The 18,263-nt window shown below is 37.9% G+C and overlaps 2 protein-coding genes across 2 annotated transcripts in view; one reads left to right on the top strand and one right to left on the bottom strand.

The window, feature by feature from the left end:
• Positions 1-7,078, top strand: part of gas2b (growth arrest-specific 2b) — a 20,236-nt gene extending 13,158 nt beyond the window's left edge. Inside the window, exons 6-8 of the mRNA XM_058381310.1 lie at positions 546-1,047; positions 1,122-1,229; positions 6,341-7,078. Coding sequence (XP_058237293.1) covers positions 546-1,047; positions 1,122-1,229; positions 6,341-6,550 — 820 coding nt within the window. The 3' untranslated portion in view covers positions 6,551-7,078. The remainder of the gene's footprint in view (positions 1-545; positions 1,048-1,121; positions 1,230-6,340) is intronic.
• tmem276b (transmembrane protein 276b) lies at positions 7,067-18,263 on the bottom strand. Its single transcript, XM_058381311.1, has 4 exons — positions 17,655-18,263; positions 11,739-11,852; positions 11,366-11,503; positions 7,067-10,254 (listed from the first exon to the last, which is right to left on the bottom strand). Exons 1-4 carry the CDS (start codon positions 18,028-18,030, stop codon positions 10,004-10,006), a joined length of 879 nt encoding a protein of 292 aa, XP_058237294.1. The 5' UTR covers positions 18,031-18,263; the 3' UTR covers positions 7,067-10,003.

Below are 18,263 nucleotides of genomic sequence, written 5' to 3'. Positions count from 1 at the left end.
TTTACTTCGATTTCTTTTCTGTTTTGCTAAGAAAAACCTGATCAGGAAATATTGATTTATTTAAGGGATATATGATGTGCACTGTTTAGGAGTGAAGTATTTAAGCATACATACAGTTCACATACTTTCTGTGTCAGGTTTTTACATTAAGACAGAAAGTTAAAGATTTAATCTGGATTAGTTTTTCTTTAATCCAGTGGAACCTTGTCTTTAAAATAAGTACATTATTCTGACTGAAAGGGTTTCTTACAGATTTTAGACTGTTGAATCCAACAATCAGAATTACTCCCTAGGTCAGGGTTTTAATCCGAGATTAAGGTTTTATTCCATTATTACTTAAACCATGGTTAATATTTAAGTTGCACAACATAACATCTGAATTGCAAGAAAATTTAAATTAACACATTTTTGATTAGCTTTAAACTCCAGGAGCTAGCTAGCATTAATTAAAAACATGCTTAGGTTGAAGAACACCAGACACAAATGTGTAAAATTGGAGTGTGATACATTGACATGCATTTCACTGAATGAATCATTCCTTACAGATATGGTGTCGATCCACCCGGTCTGGTCAAACTGGAGAAGGAGATTGAGAAAGAAGAATTTGGTTCTTTATCCCCATCCATGTTCTTTGCTTCACCATTACCCTCTCCCTCCAGTCCTCTATTCTTTCCCCCTGCTCCATCACCACCTCCTTCTTCCCCTCCTTGTCCCTTTCCTGTCTCAATCTCTCCATCCACACCACCTGCTTCTCCACCTCCAACCCCTCCTCCAGAGATCACCTCTGCCCCAGTCCTGCAACCTGAACCTGAACCCGAACCAGAACCAGAACCAGAACCTGAAACCGAACCAGAACCTGAACCTGAGCCCGAGCCCGAGCCTGATCCTGAGCCAGAACCTGAGCCTGAACCTGCTCCTGAACCTGAACCTGAGCGTATCTCACCTATTCCCCAGTCACCTGTTCAAACACCCACGTCCACTTCCACCTCACGCCACTTGAGTAAATCCAATGGAAAAAAGAGCAAAGACAGTCTACTGGATGATATAGTGAGTTTAAATTATTAAAAAGCACAGTATTGTTTATTTGAATACATAGTACAAATCATTCCGTCCTGTTCTAGGTGAAGCAGATTTCAGAAGATCCACCATGCAGATGTGAGGTCCGGTTCTGCATTGAGAAACAACCCAAAGGCCGCTACCGAATGGGTGATAAAGTGCTGTATGTGAGGGTAAGTGTGTCTCAGAGCTTTCCTCCTCTCTGCATAAACACCTTTAGAAAAAATCAATCAGTCAGGTTTTCTTAGAAGCAGATCACACAACATCTTTGCAATGAGTCTCTGAGGATGCTTTGGGGACTTTTTGATTAATTGTTGATTTCTTTTTTCTGATCAGTATTAATACTCAAGAATTTCCTCTATCAGGTATTGCATAACAAAACAAATAATTAGTGAAAACCTCATTAAGCCTCATTAAGCACTTACTTCAGTAAATAACAAGTAATATTTTAAACATTTCTTTCACACTGACAAAAAATAAATCCATATAAAGGAACCTAAATTAATATATATATATATATATATATTCATATATATATATATATATATATATATATATATGTATATATATATATATATATATATATATATATATATATATATATATATATATATATGTATATATATTAATAGAACATATTGACAATAAAATTAAATAAAAAAAATAAAAATCAAATTTACATAAACCAAAATTTACTTATTTAAAGGAAATAATGTAGAAAAAAGTATAAAAATATTTTATTTATTCAAAGGTCATGGCTTGTTAATGATAACTAATGCTGTAAATAATGTTAGTTACTTCTAATTTAAAGCATTAACAACATCTCTAATAGTGCTTTTCTTGTTGACATATCACTCTCTTGCACATCCTTCTTAGATTTTGTTAGTTAGGACCCGGGTAAGGGGGAAATGTGTGGAATTCATTCAAAAGCAAACACTCGTGGGAGCTTGGGTTGCTTGGCAACATGAAGAAAAGGTTCACACATTTTGAATGGTAGAGAGAAAAAAAGCCTCAGACTGACCAATAGATAAAAATCTGGTGATGATCCCTTTAACAAGCTTTCTCATAGTAGGTAAATATTGCACAAATTTAGCCACGAAATAATATTTGAGGAAAGAGGTGGCGAAAAGGAACGCTGGGATGATAAATATCGTATCACTCATGAAGCCGGCATTAAAGAGCACTTCAATACATTGTCACTTCAGCTAACAGGGGACCTGGTCAAACCATTACATGCTCAATTACACTTATCAGACGCCTCTTATTTAACTCACGCTATCTCTATGTGCTGTCTCAGCGATCAATACATTAAAGAGCCTATTTCCACAGACAGTTTAACTTCAGCAGCATGCTCTGTTGTGGACCTCCTTCTGAATTGATTACACACACAGCTTCATGATTAGCTACACCTGAAAGTATATGTATGATTTTACAAGCCTCTGACATGAAAATATAGAATAATTAGGGAGACCAGTGCTTTTAGCTTTGCCCGGGTGAAGAAAGAACAGATCTCTGGCATGCCTACATCAGTATAAGCTTCTGCTCAGCAACCAGAAATGACTGACATTCTGAGTCCATTTAAAGGTACAAGAAGCGAACACTAATTTTGTCCTCTTTGGAATGAATTCATTCTTCTGCAACATTCTGTCTGGTCTCTGTGCTGTTTTGATCTTAGCATTTTTTTTTTATTTTCAAGTACTGATAATCCCACAAGGATGTACAGTCCACTGCAGAAATATTGGCACCCTTCATATAAATGAGCAAATCTGCATGTATAAACTGTGTGCATGCACCCAGTTATTGTCACATTTTCAAAGGGTGTTGTCTTTGAATAGTTTATCTAATGTACATAAATCTTTCTTATACTGGTCAGCAAACATTTGCCTCTTGGTATCAGTATATTCTGAAAGTGATGGTTGACATTTTGACCGTAAGCAACCTCCTATTTGGCAAAGAAGACACAATCAAAAACAAATTTTATGTAATTAATTTTTATATAAAATAAATAATGTACAGTATATTTCAAGGATGACTGTTAAACGTCTTCGTTCCAATAATTGTGACACATATGTGTATGAAAATACAGTATAACGTAGTTAGTATTCCATTTATAATGATTATATACTATAAATAAATTAGCGGAGAATTATTACGCTATTAAAATCTTTTTTTTTTTTTTAGTTAATTTTAGACCTATTCTTTGTTCATCTTTTCAAGTAATAAAGATGAACCAAATACAACTAACCCCATCTACCTCGACTGTGTTGCTGTTTTGTGTGTATATTATTGTGCTGTAGTTTTGGATTATCTTTTCCCAGAATTTCACAGCTCCACCTTCCTAATCTATAGAGAACAATGTTTTCCATCCAGGAATTAGGAGTGTGTTTACAGCTTAATAGTATAATGTCATGCTGTACAAAGGAGACAATTTATTGATTTTAGTGCTGAAGTCATTAGCAGTGTGATTACTCAGGGAAGCTTGTTAAATGATGCTGGCTTCTAGTTGGTCCCGCCCCTTCCTTTCTCTCTCTTCTGTGATTTCTCAATCAGACGAGTCCTCTAGGGCTCCTGCATGCTCTGCTATGGAGGGAAAGCAGTCTCTTTATGTCACACAGCCAATTAGCAGGGGATCCAGAGATAAGATGAGAGAGACAGAGAAAGAGGTCTTCGTTTGCTCTCATGCATGAGGCTCCACCAGAAAGCTTTTAATACCGTCTCTCTTTAATACTATCCCTCTTTGAACAAGACTGTGTGGGAGATATATTTGATTTGCTTTTACTTCATGAATGAAAAAGACACAAATCCATTAGCTCGTTTGAATGGATATGTTTCAAGAAGAAGCACAGACAGCAATGAGTAAAGCAGTTAATGGGCATTAAGGAAATGTGGCAATAATGGAGCCATGACAGCAGAAATATAGGAGTGATATCTACCTTATTCATGTGAATCAGATTATTAGCAAGATCACTGTTAAGGAATACCTAAAAGATAACTGATCTGAATTTTACATCTTGATAATACACATATCTGTTACTAAATCTATCAAATGCAGAATAAACATGGATAACAGATTCTTATACTGGAGATATTGTCTTTAGTTTATCTATTTATTTATTTATTTATCTATCTGCACCTTGGTTCATTACACCTGCATTCACAACATACAGTACATTCAATAAGGAAAATAAAATAGCATAGAGAGAAAAAAAAGAATGAATCATGTTTTGATTCTCTGAAGAAATCTAATCTCGTTATTCGTCTTTTACTTCCTTTAACTTGCTTAAACAGATATTACGCTTGAATGAACATCTTTTCCACTAGCTGTAATTACCTGCTCAGTTTCTTCTCTGGCTCTGGGATGTGTCTGCATTCACACCCCTCGCTCTGCAAGTGATTAGACAAAAATAGACACAGAGATGGAGCAGTCTGTCTCCTGATTTAGAACATCTCTACTAGGCTGCATGTGATCCTTGGGGAGATATTCTACTCAACTTGACGAATGCTGGAATATATAAAAACCTTGTGACTACAGTCTGGCATCTAGTGGTTATTTGTGGAACTGCAGCTGAAAAGAAAGAAGGAGAAGGAAAATAAACTGGAATCAGTTTCCACACTGGAGAATAGATGTGGAAGCGGAGTGGAGGATGGGAAGTGTGTTGGCTCTGAACCAGAGCACTCATCGTTCAATATCTCAGCACAGAACGACTCAAAACGCTGATCTGAATGCATTCACAGCCACTGTTGCCAGCACAGCCTGTTCTTCAGTACTCTTGGGCAGAACACTGGGAGAAAGGAAAATATATAGATGCCATTCAATTATTCAATGAAGCTGTGAATTATTAAAGTGAAAGTCGGTATAAGAGTAAAGCAAACCACAATTTTCAGAGAATGAAAAAAGAGAAGTGCGGCTTCTGAACTGCAATACAAAAAAATATATATTGTGTGTAGCATCTAGGGATTTGGCTGAAATAAGAGATTCAAAACACAGGGATCCCCTTTATTTAATTCATGCCAAATTTGAACAGACTGACAACTGTGACATGTTAATCACTTTCAGAGCAGCTGATACACACAGCACACGTATTAGAAACACCAGACCTGGCGTGTGTGTGTGTGTGTGTGTGTGTGAATCTGTCAATTAGGATTCATAGCAGACCATTGGGACTTGAAGTGGGAGGGGAACCCTGAAATAAATCTGCTTGTAATACCAGCAGTGGAACAGCTCACTAATGAAGGGGTTATGTCCGAGAGCGAGAGAGGAGAGGAGAAGGGTTTGGGGCGGGGTATGTGTTTGTGTGTGTGTGTGAGAGAGAAAGGAGGGGGTCTGAATGTCTCTGGGGACAGAGGGGTATCTTCTCTCTTTCCATCTTTTTCCCCTACCTTTCATTTTTCATCTCTGTACCTGCTTTTTATTGTTCATCTGCTGTTGCCATGGCAGTGCTTGCACTATGCTAGAGGGTGTTGGAGGTTTGTGTATCACAGGTGTAAATTTGAAAAAAAAAAAGAAAGAAAGAAAGAATAGAAAAAAGGGAGTGTGAATGTGTGTTTGTGCAAGGGTGGGTGGGTGTATGTGTGTGTGCTTGTAGAGTAAAGCTCATATTTCTCTCTCTCTCTCTCTCTCTCTCTCTCTGTGTGTGTGTGTGGTGGATTATTCTTAAGGTGGTGCTCAGCTGGTGCCATGAGGCAGTGTTTCATTAAACGTAATGAGATTTTGACAGTACACTCTCTCTCTCTCTCTCTCTCTCTCTCTCTCTCTCTCTCATTTGCCTTTTACTGAAGCATAATGAGATGCAGGCTTTCAATATTTAATCTGTTCCAAAAGAAAGGGGCTTGTTCGAAGGGTCTCATTCTTCACTAAACACAAAACGGATGATTTTGTCAACCACAGGGGCTTGAAGACAGGGTTCTGCAAATCTAATGCATCAAGAACTAATGACAGCCTTAGAGAGAAAAGAACAAAAATGAATATATGAAATGATATGTCCTGAATTTATATATTTCTGTAAAGCTGACTTGTGAAGATGTCCATTGTTAACAGCGCTATACAAATAAAATTGAATGGAATATTGTTGAACTTGAAATATCACTCATTGATTATAATTTGGTTTATAATTGACTCATGCATCGATGTGTCAATCTAACCTTTAAAGTTTTTTTAATCTTATAAATCCTTTCCTTCCTCTCATGGCCGTTCTCCTCTTCAGTAAAGTCCTCAGCCGTAGGTCACAGTTTTTCGTATCCGATGTGATATATAATGTGTTTCTCTCCCTGTCGTTTTTCTCAGATGCTGAATGATAAGCATGTTATGGTGCGTGTTGGTGGAGGTTGGGAAACACTCGGGACGTACCTGCTGAAGCATGACCCATGCAGGGCAGCTTCGCTGAAATCCTGCAAACCCAACAAGTCATCACACAGCACCAAGGAGACTTCACGGGACAGTTACCTGGATGTAGGCACTCCCTCACGCCTCAGAAAACAAATGTCACATCCTTGACTTATGCAGAAGGTAACAGACACAAGCAATCAACAGTCACGTCTTGTACTGCTGTCTCTGTTGTATTGTCAGGTTCAGGGTGGAGAAATCAACAGGTAAGGCGGAGACGGGGATTTGGAAAGGAAACTGATGGCCCAGGTGGCTTAAAAGAGCATTCAGCATTAGTACAATGGGAAAAATATTTGTATAGGATATTACAAGTGAGTGCCTCAAAGCCTAAAAAGCATAAGGGCAGGATCTCTCTCTCTCTCTCTCTCTCTATCAAATCTATCATCCATACAGAATTGAGTTCACATTACAAAAACTTTACTTCAGTCTTTTGTTTCTTATGTCTAGCATCTGGATGAACATGTAAAATTGTGCAGCTGAGTGGCTAATTACCTATTTTTGTTTAAGAATATAACGCCCTCAATATTTTTTCTTACAAATGCCATATGTATATTTCTAAATGTATATTTTAGATTTATATGTGTCTATATCACGCTACCTTTTGGTACAAAGAAATGTACACAGAAAAAATGTTACACAGTATTTACATTTTATTTCCTGTAAAATAAAAATCATATTAAAAATGGACACAAGTCTCTCAATACATTGAAATAAATTCACCATAACAGTGTCATGCGAGACAATGAGTCCTGTGCTTCATGAAATGAACCCCTTAGACCCCCAGTTCACACAAAACGAAAACGGTGCTACTTCCGGTGCCAAAATAAATGGCGGATATTGTATAAATTTCAGATGTATAGCTGCTTGGTGATTCTGAACACGTAAATTGTGCTTTTTTTTCCCCCACTTGATCGCAACATTTTGTGTGCTATGGGTGTGGTTGTGTCTCTTATCAATTGCTTATTCGATCATTTTCTAATGCTTCTTCAGATTTCAAGAACTGCACCTTATACTCATGTTCAATCCTGGCAAGTACTATTAATGCGCTGTAGTATTCTTCACCTTTAGTGCATTCCATATCTACATCACAAATTGGTGCACCCCATTTAGAAAAGCAGGCCTAAATCTGATTGGAATAAAAAATGTTGTTGATGTCTCAAACCTGTTTCCCATGAATTCAGCAGAGCTCTGTGTGCCTCAGTCGGTTCATTACCGAGGAGTAAAACTAGGGCAGGGACTATATACAATATGATACTGATATTTCAATGTAAAGAATAAAGTAATGATGGAGAAATAATCAGTGACTTGGTGGTGCAGTGTTGCTGTTATCACCCAAAAGTTGACCTCTCTAACAGCAATTCCTGACGTGTTTTATTTCTCTTTATACCACAGTAATTTACCATTAAAGAACAATATGTCATACATTTTAATAGTCTATAGTTACAGTTAATGTTGTGGAGTATCTAAAAAATATATTCGTTCCTGTTATCGCTTATATCATAGCAGCTACAAACAGTCATTCCCTCCCCAGCCCCTTGTTTTTCTTTCACCTGAAAGAATCAAATGTCATATTACCAAGAAACTGCACAGTTCTGAAGACGTCCTTGTGCCAAAAAACTTACTTACAGCTACAACCTCCGACTGTCATAAACACTGACACTGACGATGCCTTCCAAATATTTTAAATGAATATCTCTTTCACTACATCAACAATCAAAAGGGTTTTTAATGATTACATGAGCGTCAACCAATTCAGATGATAGGGTGTTAAAATGAGTGCTTTAATATAAACCTGTAATGCAATTTACAATTATTGTCAGAGTTGCTGTTACTGATAATTAATCAACACCTTCTGTCCAATCAGAATCAAGGACTCAACAGCCCTGTGGTTACAATTTATCTGTCAGTACCGCTATAAAACTGACATTTTAAATGTGGCTCTGTATTTTTAGAGGCACTTCATTAGTAAGAATTGTTATACATATTGTTTATTATTATAACATTTTTGCCATAAAGCCTACCCCTGACAACCATGGCCAAGGTTGCATTCTGGGTAATATATACATTACAGTACGTTACAAACCAGTATACATTGTACCTTTACTACAGCATCTTTACTTTTCTTTGCACCACTCACTGTTATTTGTGAGACGTCAAAGTTGGATCCCAGGCTTCACGCCTCTTCACGTTTTTCTTGGAAAGATCTGAAAGCCTTGTGGGGAAACAACTATAAAGGTGTTTTCTCCGTTTTTATAATTGGTCATAAATAATTAGGATTCCTGGGGTGAGCTCACAACAGCGTTTCCACTCTACGAGATGTGATGTTCAGAGAAGCATTGTTATAAAAGTCGGCTTAATTATTTATACTGTGTGCTCTCGAGGATTGAAACGTTTCCAATCCATCAAAACAGTGGAGTTGCCCAGGGTCAGCATGATAACAAAGAAAAAAATTAAGCCCCAATCTTTGCCAAGCCTTGTTTCTTATAAACAGCGGGATGAAATCTACAGAAAAAAAAAAAGGATTTCTACAGACAGACTCGTAGAGGCCGTAGAAAGTTTGCTTTACTAATGCATCAATGTGTAAATCCAACCTTTAATGCTTCTTTTATCTCATAATTCCACAAATCCTTCCCTCCCTCTCATGGCTGTTCTCCTCTTCAGTAAAGTCCTCAGTCTTTACAGCGATAAGTCCAGATCCTTCAGCTCAGTGAAAACCAGTGTAGCATTTTTCTTCTTCTTTTTCTTGCTGATATAGCTCTTTTTAAAGCTCTAATCAGGAAATGCTGTGGCAGGCTAGTTTTTTTTGTTGTTGTACTGCTGCAATAGAGGCTTTAGGAAAATACCAATGCTACAAGGTCAGTCTTTTAATGGAGCACAAAGAGCTTGGACCATGGTGATGTTTATACAAGTCCTGATCGGGGTTTAAATCTTGAAAGGTCAAAAGCTAAATAAATAAATAAATAAATAAATAAATAAATAAATAAATAACAATGCAGTACCGTTTAGCTAAAGATAAAAAAACATGGCTTCCAGATGGTGTTTGTCCCTGCTAGTCCTGACTTTTTTTTAAATGTTTGTGCATGTGGTACTGAGAACAGAGAGCACCATTTTAGGATGTATGTTCATAAAGAAATAGAAAAATCGCCTTTTTGGACATCTTTTTCAGTTTAGGTTTTGGGAAGGGTGGAATGTTTAGTTGGAATGATTTATATGTGTATATTTTGTGTGTGTGTGTGTGTTTATGTACATTTCCTATGCTGAATCTATCCTGATTGTGTCTTATGTAGTGTGCTTGAGGAATGACAGTGAACGCTCAATCTACTTTGTTGTGTACAGTTACACATCACTAGCTGCCATGCAGGAGACAAATATTATTATCCAGCCACCTCTACCACTCATGTCCTGACGCTGATGAGAGGTGTTAAACTGGACGGTGGAGTGATTTCAGCAGTCAGTGTGTGTGTGTGTGTGTGTGTGTGTTGGTGTGTGTGTGTGATGATGATGATGATGATGACCAGACCAGCATCCTGTGCTGATGTAGTGTAACATTTGTGGGAAGGTTTCTCACACAGTGCCATTCTCGTGCCTTGGTTTGTGGACGGTTGTATGGGTTGAGGGGCTGCTTAAAGATGGTGCGAGTGTGCACAGGAAGCCGGCCAGTAACGTAAGACCCAGACCACCCCAGGCACAGAACATGGACCAGCCGTAGCCGTGACTGATGTCCTCAGGAAGGCCGTACAAGTATTGAGGATACCTTGACAGCTCAAAATTGATTCCTGCCACACAGGTGCACAGGGAGATAATACAGCAGGTTCCTGGCAGGGGAAAGAATGAAAGAGTGGTTAGAACAGATAGATGAGGAACAACCTAAACACTGGATTTATAGCAGATTAATTCTGACATGGGTGAGAACATGATTTCTTCACATGGGACATGGTTCAGGATGCAAGAACAAAATTCCCCTTCACCATCATGAGCCATCATTCAATTACTCCCATGCCTAAACTACATGCGCACCAGATAGGAAAGCTATTATTTTTAAGCTCTGCATTCATCTTTATTAACCTCTTTATCTTGGTAAGGGTCATAGTATATGCTAGGTGTGACGGCGGATCTCTGGGTGCGATCCCAGTCAATTAAAGGGCTCCTTGCAAACTCACACTCGTACAAACACACACACACACTCACAGGCTCATTCACATATAGGGACAGTACAGCATATCCACCTTACGGAATATTTTTGGGAGAAGGGAGGAAACCAGATGACGCAGAGGGAAACCATATGTACATGGGGAGTGCATGGAAATACTACATACTGTGAGGTTAATACTACACACTGTACACGGCACATTCCACTACGGTTCAGCTCAAAGGAAACGAAGCTAAATTGCTAATTTGTTGAAAATATTGACAGCAGTTTAACTCCAAACAATCACTGTAAATGAGTTCATTAATGAATAATGACAATGTGCGTTTCTTCTGTTTTTGACAAATAAAAATAAGAGTTAAAAAAGTAGGCAACACTAAAAAGACTAAAAAGTGTACAAAATATGCCTGCACACTTCAAACAAAGGTGTCAAATATGCATGCTTGCAAAATGAAAAGTATACAAAATAAGCTTAAATAGTGAATGAGTGTACAATAAGTATACATACTTAAAAACATAATGACCCACAGCAAGCCCATAGCAAACTTGTACTTAACTCGTGTACAAACTAGACAAGCTAAATTAAATGACATAATTTTACCACTAGATGGCGACACAATCAAAGCAGTGACATTTAAATAATCCCAGCTCACAGTGGTCTTTACAGCAGTATCCTGAAAAATAGTGCAATAAGCCCGACATTCAACAAAATACAACAACAACAACAACATCTACACATACACAGACTCTCTCTCTCTCTCTCTCTCTGTTACACTTACCTCCCATGAGGAAGAGTAGGCCAGCTACATACTGCATGAGGTCGTGCTGCTGGCAGCAGCCCAGCACCCCGATGATCCACCCAAAGAGGATGATGGAGACAGCCATGCCCACAAAGCCTGCAGTCATCCTGCGTAGATCTACACACACATACACACACACACACACACACACTCCACTTAACCTCTCAGCCAGGGGAAGTATCACTATATCAGTGCTTATCATATAGCCACTTAAAATAGTCAATGCAAAATGAAATAATAATACATTTTGGCTCTTCGTATAATACGTACAGTAATACGAGTACGCCGGTGATTCTTTGGATTAAAGTAAACAGTATGGTCAATGTGAAAGTTGTAAGTAATTAAGACTCACGCAGAGCATGCCACTCATCTTGTCGAATGGTTTTAGTGATGTTGACTGGCAGATTCCGGGGCAGGACGGAGGAGGTGTAGTGATACGTCACTGGAGTGCATCTCTGAATCACACCTGCGGGCAGATCAGTGGGAAGAAGAACAAACGCATGATCATAGATCAACTCACATATTTTTGCATTTAGGTTCAGTTTGTTCGAAATGAGGGAAGATTTCAGGATCCATATTTTGAAATCTTTTAAGAAAAATAAAAAAATATTTACAGCTTCAACATTGGATGAACAACATTCATCTTTTTCCAAAAGGCTTCAAAGGTATTTTTTATTTAATACTAAATTTGATAATCCATCCTTTACTTAATACCATGGCATTTAAACCAAATGTGAGGCTCAATTAGTATTTCATTTATTGTATCACGTCATCACTATGTATAAAACATACGAGCCAGGATTTTTAGTTAATATCAGCATCAGAATGAAGTAAGAATTTGATCGCTGCGATTTTGATTGTGGCATGGACACTGGTAGCAGATGGGCTGGTTTGAGTATTTCGTAAACTGCTCATCTCCTGGGATTTTTTTCACACAAAACAGTCCTCTAGAGTTTACAGAGAGTGAAGTGAAAAACAAAAACCACTGAGTGAGCGACGGATTCCGTGAGTGGAAACGCCTTGTTGATTAGACAGGACAAAGGATCGGTTTGAGCTACCAGGGAAGTATACAGCAACTCGAATAATCACTTTTTACATCTCTGGTGAGCATTAAAACATACAACCTTGAGGTGGATCATGGTGACCACAACTGGTTACACTCTTGTCAGTCAAGAACAGGAATCTGATGCTATCATGCACAAGCTAATCAAAATTGAACAGAAAATTTTTCCAGTCTTCAGCTGTCCAGTTTGAGTAAGCCTGTGCCCATGATCGTATCAGATTCCTGTTCTAGACTGATGTGTACTCTGACTTCCCTTATCAACAAGACATTTCCACCCACATAGCTATCACTCACTCGGTGTTTTTTTGTTCTTCATGCCATTCTCTGCAAACTGTTTTGTGAGACTGTTTTGTGTGAAGTTCTTAGGTAATCAGCAGTTCTGATACTCAAAGCAGCCCATCTGGGACCAACAACCATGCTACAGAAAAAGTAACAAAGATCCCAGTTTTTCCAGCTCTGATGGCGAACATTAACTGAAGCTCTTGACCTCTATCTGCATCATTTTATAGATTTTTTTATACACATGATTGGCTGATTTAGATGCCAATCATGAGGTGTACAGTCGTCCCTAATAAAGTATACGGACATGTCAGTGATAATAAATAAATAAAAGGCCATCCATTTTAGAAATTTGTATCATGCTTTTAAGAATAAACATAATCTGAGCAAGCCAGTAATGTTTCTTTGATGGAAGAATGCTGGAAAATGATACTGTTGTGGGCAAAAACTGGCACACTCCTTAGGACAAATTTAAAAAGATAAAGAAAGCTAATTTATTCTAACACAATTTAACGTGTTAGGTTTCACAGATGTTCCGACGTTATTACCATCGCCATAATTATGCCAGTGTAACTGCCTCCAACTGTTCCAGTCCGAGCTGATTGTGAAGATGCTCACTTGTAGTAATTTTACAGTTTTGACAAGCATTTCCTTGGCAAAAACTTCAACCATTACAAGATTTTGTACAATCCTTGTGGTAATGCAAGTCCTTACCTAAGTTACAAACATGTGCTGTATAAACCTATAATGTACATTACAGTCAGCACTGCTGTCAGAGCCACTGTTAATAGACATCTTATGGCCAATTAGAATGAAACAGCGCTGTGGAATAAATGATAGATAATCCATGCTAATTGTCCTGAGTTTATGCATTTTCCTTTGCTGGAGGAGATGTGAAAGACTGTAAAATGTAATAATGTAATAAAAACATGATGGTGTAAAACTGTATTGCTATACTGCAATGATGATTTATATAACGATGTGTGGCAAGGACAAATGAAAGCGATGATAAGATGTGTCAGACGTTAAATAGTGATAGAGCCTAGAAAGACACTTTTGCAAAAATGTTGCACTATTTATGCAATAAATGTGGATGTGGATGTGGATGTGACAACGAAACTGCAAGCCAGGTTCGACAACAGTTCGATATCATATTGAATATTTTACCAAAGCATATTAAATTACAGTCAAGTGGACTCAAGAATGATTATTGAACATTTTCTGTGATAAAATCAAATCATGACTAAGCATTAGTTCAGGATAATCAATAATCAGCATAATCATGTATGTATGTATGTATGTATGATGTTTGTATGTATGTAAAAGAGAGAGAGAGAGAGAGAGAGAGATGGGTGATGTGCCAGTCAAACAGCCAGCTGCGATCCAGGGGATTAGAAGCAAGTGTCATTTTCCCTCATCAGTCTCTAATTAACCTCAAACAAGCAGGTGAGAGATTCATACCAATTAGTCATGATCATATATTACAGGAAGCGGATCTCAACCCTGATTCTGTTCTGCTTTATGGGGAATAAATACATCAAAGTTATATAATATTTACTATGTATCACAACAGTCATATGTCAATAGAACTAAAAGAAGTATAAAAGAAATCCTGGGAAAATACTGAGTGTATGGAGTATGTATGATAAAAAACCTTTCTTAGAAATCTGTGATTTAATTTGTTGGCCAAATGTGTTGTTAGATATTAAAATATAGCTAAAGCTATTTAGCTATCATTTAAATAATTTGTTTATTTAAAAATGCAGACGACTGTGAATAGACCAAAATTATTTTCTTTTATTTTGTTCAACTCTTTAGTTAGAAGGAAATTATTAATATTGTTGTAATCAAAGTGGAAGTAAATCTAATTAAAAAATATATTTAAATAATTTATACTCCCAAATAATTATTTTGTAAAATTAATAATAAAAAAAAAGATTTCCACCACATTATTATATAGTACAGTAAGTTATTATATAACTCCAGTAAGACGTTGCTAAGCTAAAATCTAATAAGCACTTGGTACAGGTTGGTCCTGCAATAGTTACTGTAAACATAAGAAGTTCTAATATTGCTCTACTTTATGTTCTTAATTTTTACTTAGTCCTTAGTTCTGTGTTGGTTTATGCAGTTCTGTGTTTTTATTAAAATGACAATAAAAGCTTCTTTGACTTGACTATTCAGATCTACTGTTTTAAGTAATACAGCAGAACAGATGATAGTGAACGACTGTCTTAAACTAAATATCCAATGAACAGACATTCACACCAGCTTGCTTAGCAAAGTCACACCAGAAATAAGTGAGATAAAAGCTCTTATTCTAGGTCTGTATATGATTGTGGACCAGCTTATGTCATTACTTTATAAATCCAATGATTTATAAATCCCGCATCAGCACTGCTACTTCAAAATCCCTAAACACAACAGACATCAGGTTTTATTCTCAGTCAGGCCAAGCCGAGGCCATCGGTTCCAGAGCAGAAGTTCAATTCTCTATCAGTGCTTGCATATTGCCTGAGCCTGCTGTGGAAGATAATAGCCTGGTTCGCACCACTGACTTGTTTTGCTTGGCTGTAACCAGTTGTTTTATTGTGTGTGGAAATGCAGCATCAGCACACGTATAAAGGGCAAACACAGCACATATGCAGATTAAGTTTGATTAGAGGAGTCTGCTAGCATCTAGCTTCTATTACATTAGGAATATCAGGTTCAAAGTCTTAAATGATTTGTTAAGGGTTTGAAAATAACTTGCAGTAAATCATGAAGGGCCTTCAGTGTGACCTGACCTGACAAATCTATGTATAATACTTACAAACACATCATACATCACATATTTATATCATAAAAGGAGCATATACAAGCCCAACATGTGCCAAATAATACAAAATCATAAATTGTCTTAGTTTTATAACAATGTTAACCTTCTATAAATATTGTTATTACTGTATTAACATACATATATAGCTGACTCTGACATTTTTGGCACCTTTAATGAAAATTAAATTTGGCACCTTTAATGAAATTTTTAAAGAAATCAAAATTGAATAACAGACTGATCATTCTAGCTAAAACAGTTCCATTAAGTGATGTATAAATGTATTCTATGCAAAATGATTAAACAAATCAATATTTTGTGAAGACTCATCCTGAGCTAAATAAATGCACTTGAGCCTGTAAATTCTAACAAGTTTGTAGATGGATAATGGACCACTCCTCCAGACAGAATATTTCTAGGAAAATTTAGATGTTAATAATTTTCCCACATAATGTTTTAAGAGAATATGTTATTTTGAATAGTGAAAAAGATTTATTATAAGCAATAGCAATATAAGTATTTGTGCCTATTTTCTTCTGGAGTTGTCTGTACAATTCAAAAAGACAAATATCTCTCTGAGGTGATTCACATTTTGGAAAAGGTAAAACTATTCTCACCTTGCTCATGGTCATGTTGTTTAAAAATTCCCCAAGTAACTAATTCATTAAAAGGCAAACTTTCTGATTAAAGAAATATAATTATGAACTGCAGAAATAAACTCTGACACTAATGATATAATCTGATGGCACAGATTCATGAAACTCATTTTTCTCACCATCTAGCAAGCGTTTGAATATCACTTCAACTGAAAAACAGCAAATATCAGTGTAAAATAGACTCAGACACCTTAAGTCTAAGCCAAATAGGTCATGGACATGGAGTGAGTGAGAAAGACAGATGTAGTCTGCGCCATAAAGCAGACAGGAATGTAATCCTGGGTCTCTTTCAAATGTATTGTGCAGGCAAAGTGCTTCATCACTGCTTCATCAATCATGGCCTCTATAAAGCCACTTAAATGCACAAGGGAACTCCAATGAACAAATTATTGATGAATATGAAGTCAAGTGGTCTGGCAGCCAAGATGCAACAGTACTTGTACAAAGATGGTAGAAAAAATATCGAACAAAGGCTAAAGAGTCAACTCAAAAAAGCAATGTAGGCAAGTTTGTATGAAATGGAAAACATATATAATTGTTAATTGCAGACTGTCATTTGCTCTCATGTTCATGGTCAGTATTTTAAAGCAAAAAGGCAAGACATGAATATTTTCTTACATAACATTCTTGGATACCTTTGATATGTAATATTCACAGGTCTTGCTATCCCTCCACTGGTTCCTAATTCTGAATTACAATTCTGGCTTTACTACGCTATAGTCCAGCCTGGTAAAACACCTTTCTGCATAAGGCCTAGTTGGATGCTGTGTAGCCCCCATTCATTTGTATCCCCCGACCCTCCAATCCCTCCTGCCTGTGATCTTATAAATAATTCACTCTTTGCTTCTCTTACACCCCCTCCGCACATTAAACCCATTATAAATCATTATAGCATGGCGGATTTCTAGCTGATGCAAATGTACCCTGCACAACGGAAGTGCTGAAGGTCCCCCCTTCCCACCCCAAGCCCCATACATTTGTACTCTTCACTAGACTTTGGTAGTAAAGAGCTCATATAGGCTTCAGCACCATGGACAGAGGATTTAAAAGCCGGTGACTACTGTCATTGCATACGACACTGATAAAATATAATAAAATCTAATCTTAAAATAGCTCTCAGAATCAGTCTGGGCTATATGATAGCTGGGGGATTTAGATAACCGTAATCAGGAAGTGGAAACATTTCCAAAACACAGGAAATCACGGCCTGGATGTATGAATGAATAAACACCAAATTTCCTCTAGCTGATTAATAAAACATTTAAACCCATTAAAAAAACATACACACACACACACACAATAAAATAAAAACACCAAACTAATCTCTACTGTCGACTAAGCACTGATTTTTTGAAGTTTCTCGATTTGTACACAGCACCCTCTTAACGCTCCAAGCTCCTGATTTTTTGCACTGATGGAAGCAAAGAAAAACAGGCAGCTATGTGAGAACCTCACCTCTGTAGATGAGCTCGTCGGTCTCCAGGTCGAAGCCGTCGCGGTAACACTTCCTCCACAGACCCGACACGGTGGAATTGAACCGGCGGCTGCAGTGCGACTCCATAGCCGCCAGCGGAGCAACGAGGTGCCGCTTCTCTCTGGTCAGCCCCTCAGCACCGGTTTCCGGCGGCATCCGGAGAGGCAGGTTGCGGTTCGAGATAGAGATGTAGCCCGGGTCGTTGCGGTTGCTCGCGTAGCTCTTGCAGCGCTCGCGGTGCCGCCGCGCGTCCGTCTCGTACCAGTAGTCGGTGCAGATGGCCATGGCGAGGAGGCAGAGTGAGCCGAACGCCAGCAGCAGGCCCGCGCTGGTCAGCAGCTTGGCGGCGGCAGCCATCTTTCTCGTTTGGACTAAAGGTGAGACGGGCGCGCGGCACAAATGAATCGGACGCTCAAAAGATGCTCTCGTGCCTCTTCGACAACGACATGCCGGACCCTGAGGTCACGCTGTGCTGATGTTAGTGATGAAGAGAGAACGGCCAGATGTGCGTTTATCCCAATATGAGTTTGCGCTTCATAGAGAAAGAGAGAAAGAGGCAGAGAGGAGAGGATGCTGGGAGCAGTGCCGAG

The sequence above is a fragment of the Hemibagrus wyckioides genome, linkage group LG27 (assembly GCF_019097595.1).
Source record: "Hemibagrus wyckioides isolate EC202008001 linkage group LG27, SWU_Hwy_1.0, whole genome shotgun sequence".
NCBI classification, from domain to species: Eukaryota; Metazoa; Chordata; class Actinopteri; order Siluriformes; family Bagridae; genus Hemibagrus; species Hemibagrus wyckioides.
This window is presented reverse-complemented; position numbering and strand designations above follow the sequence as displayed.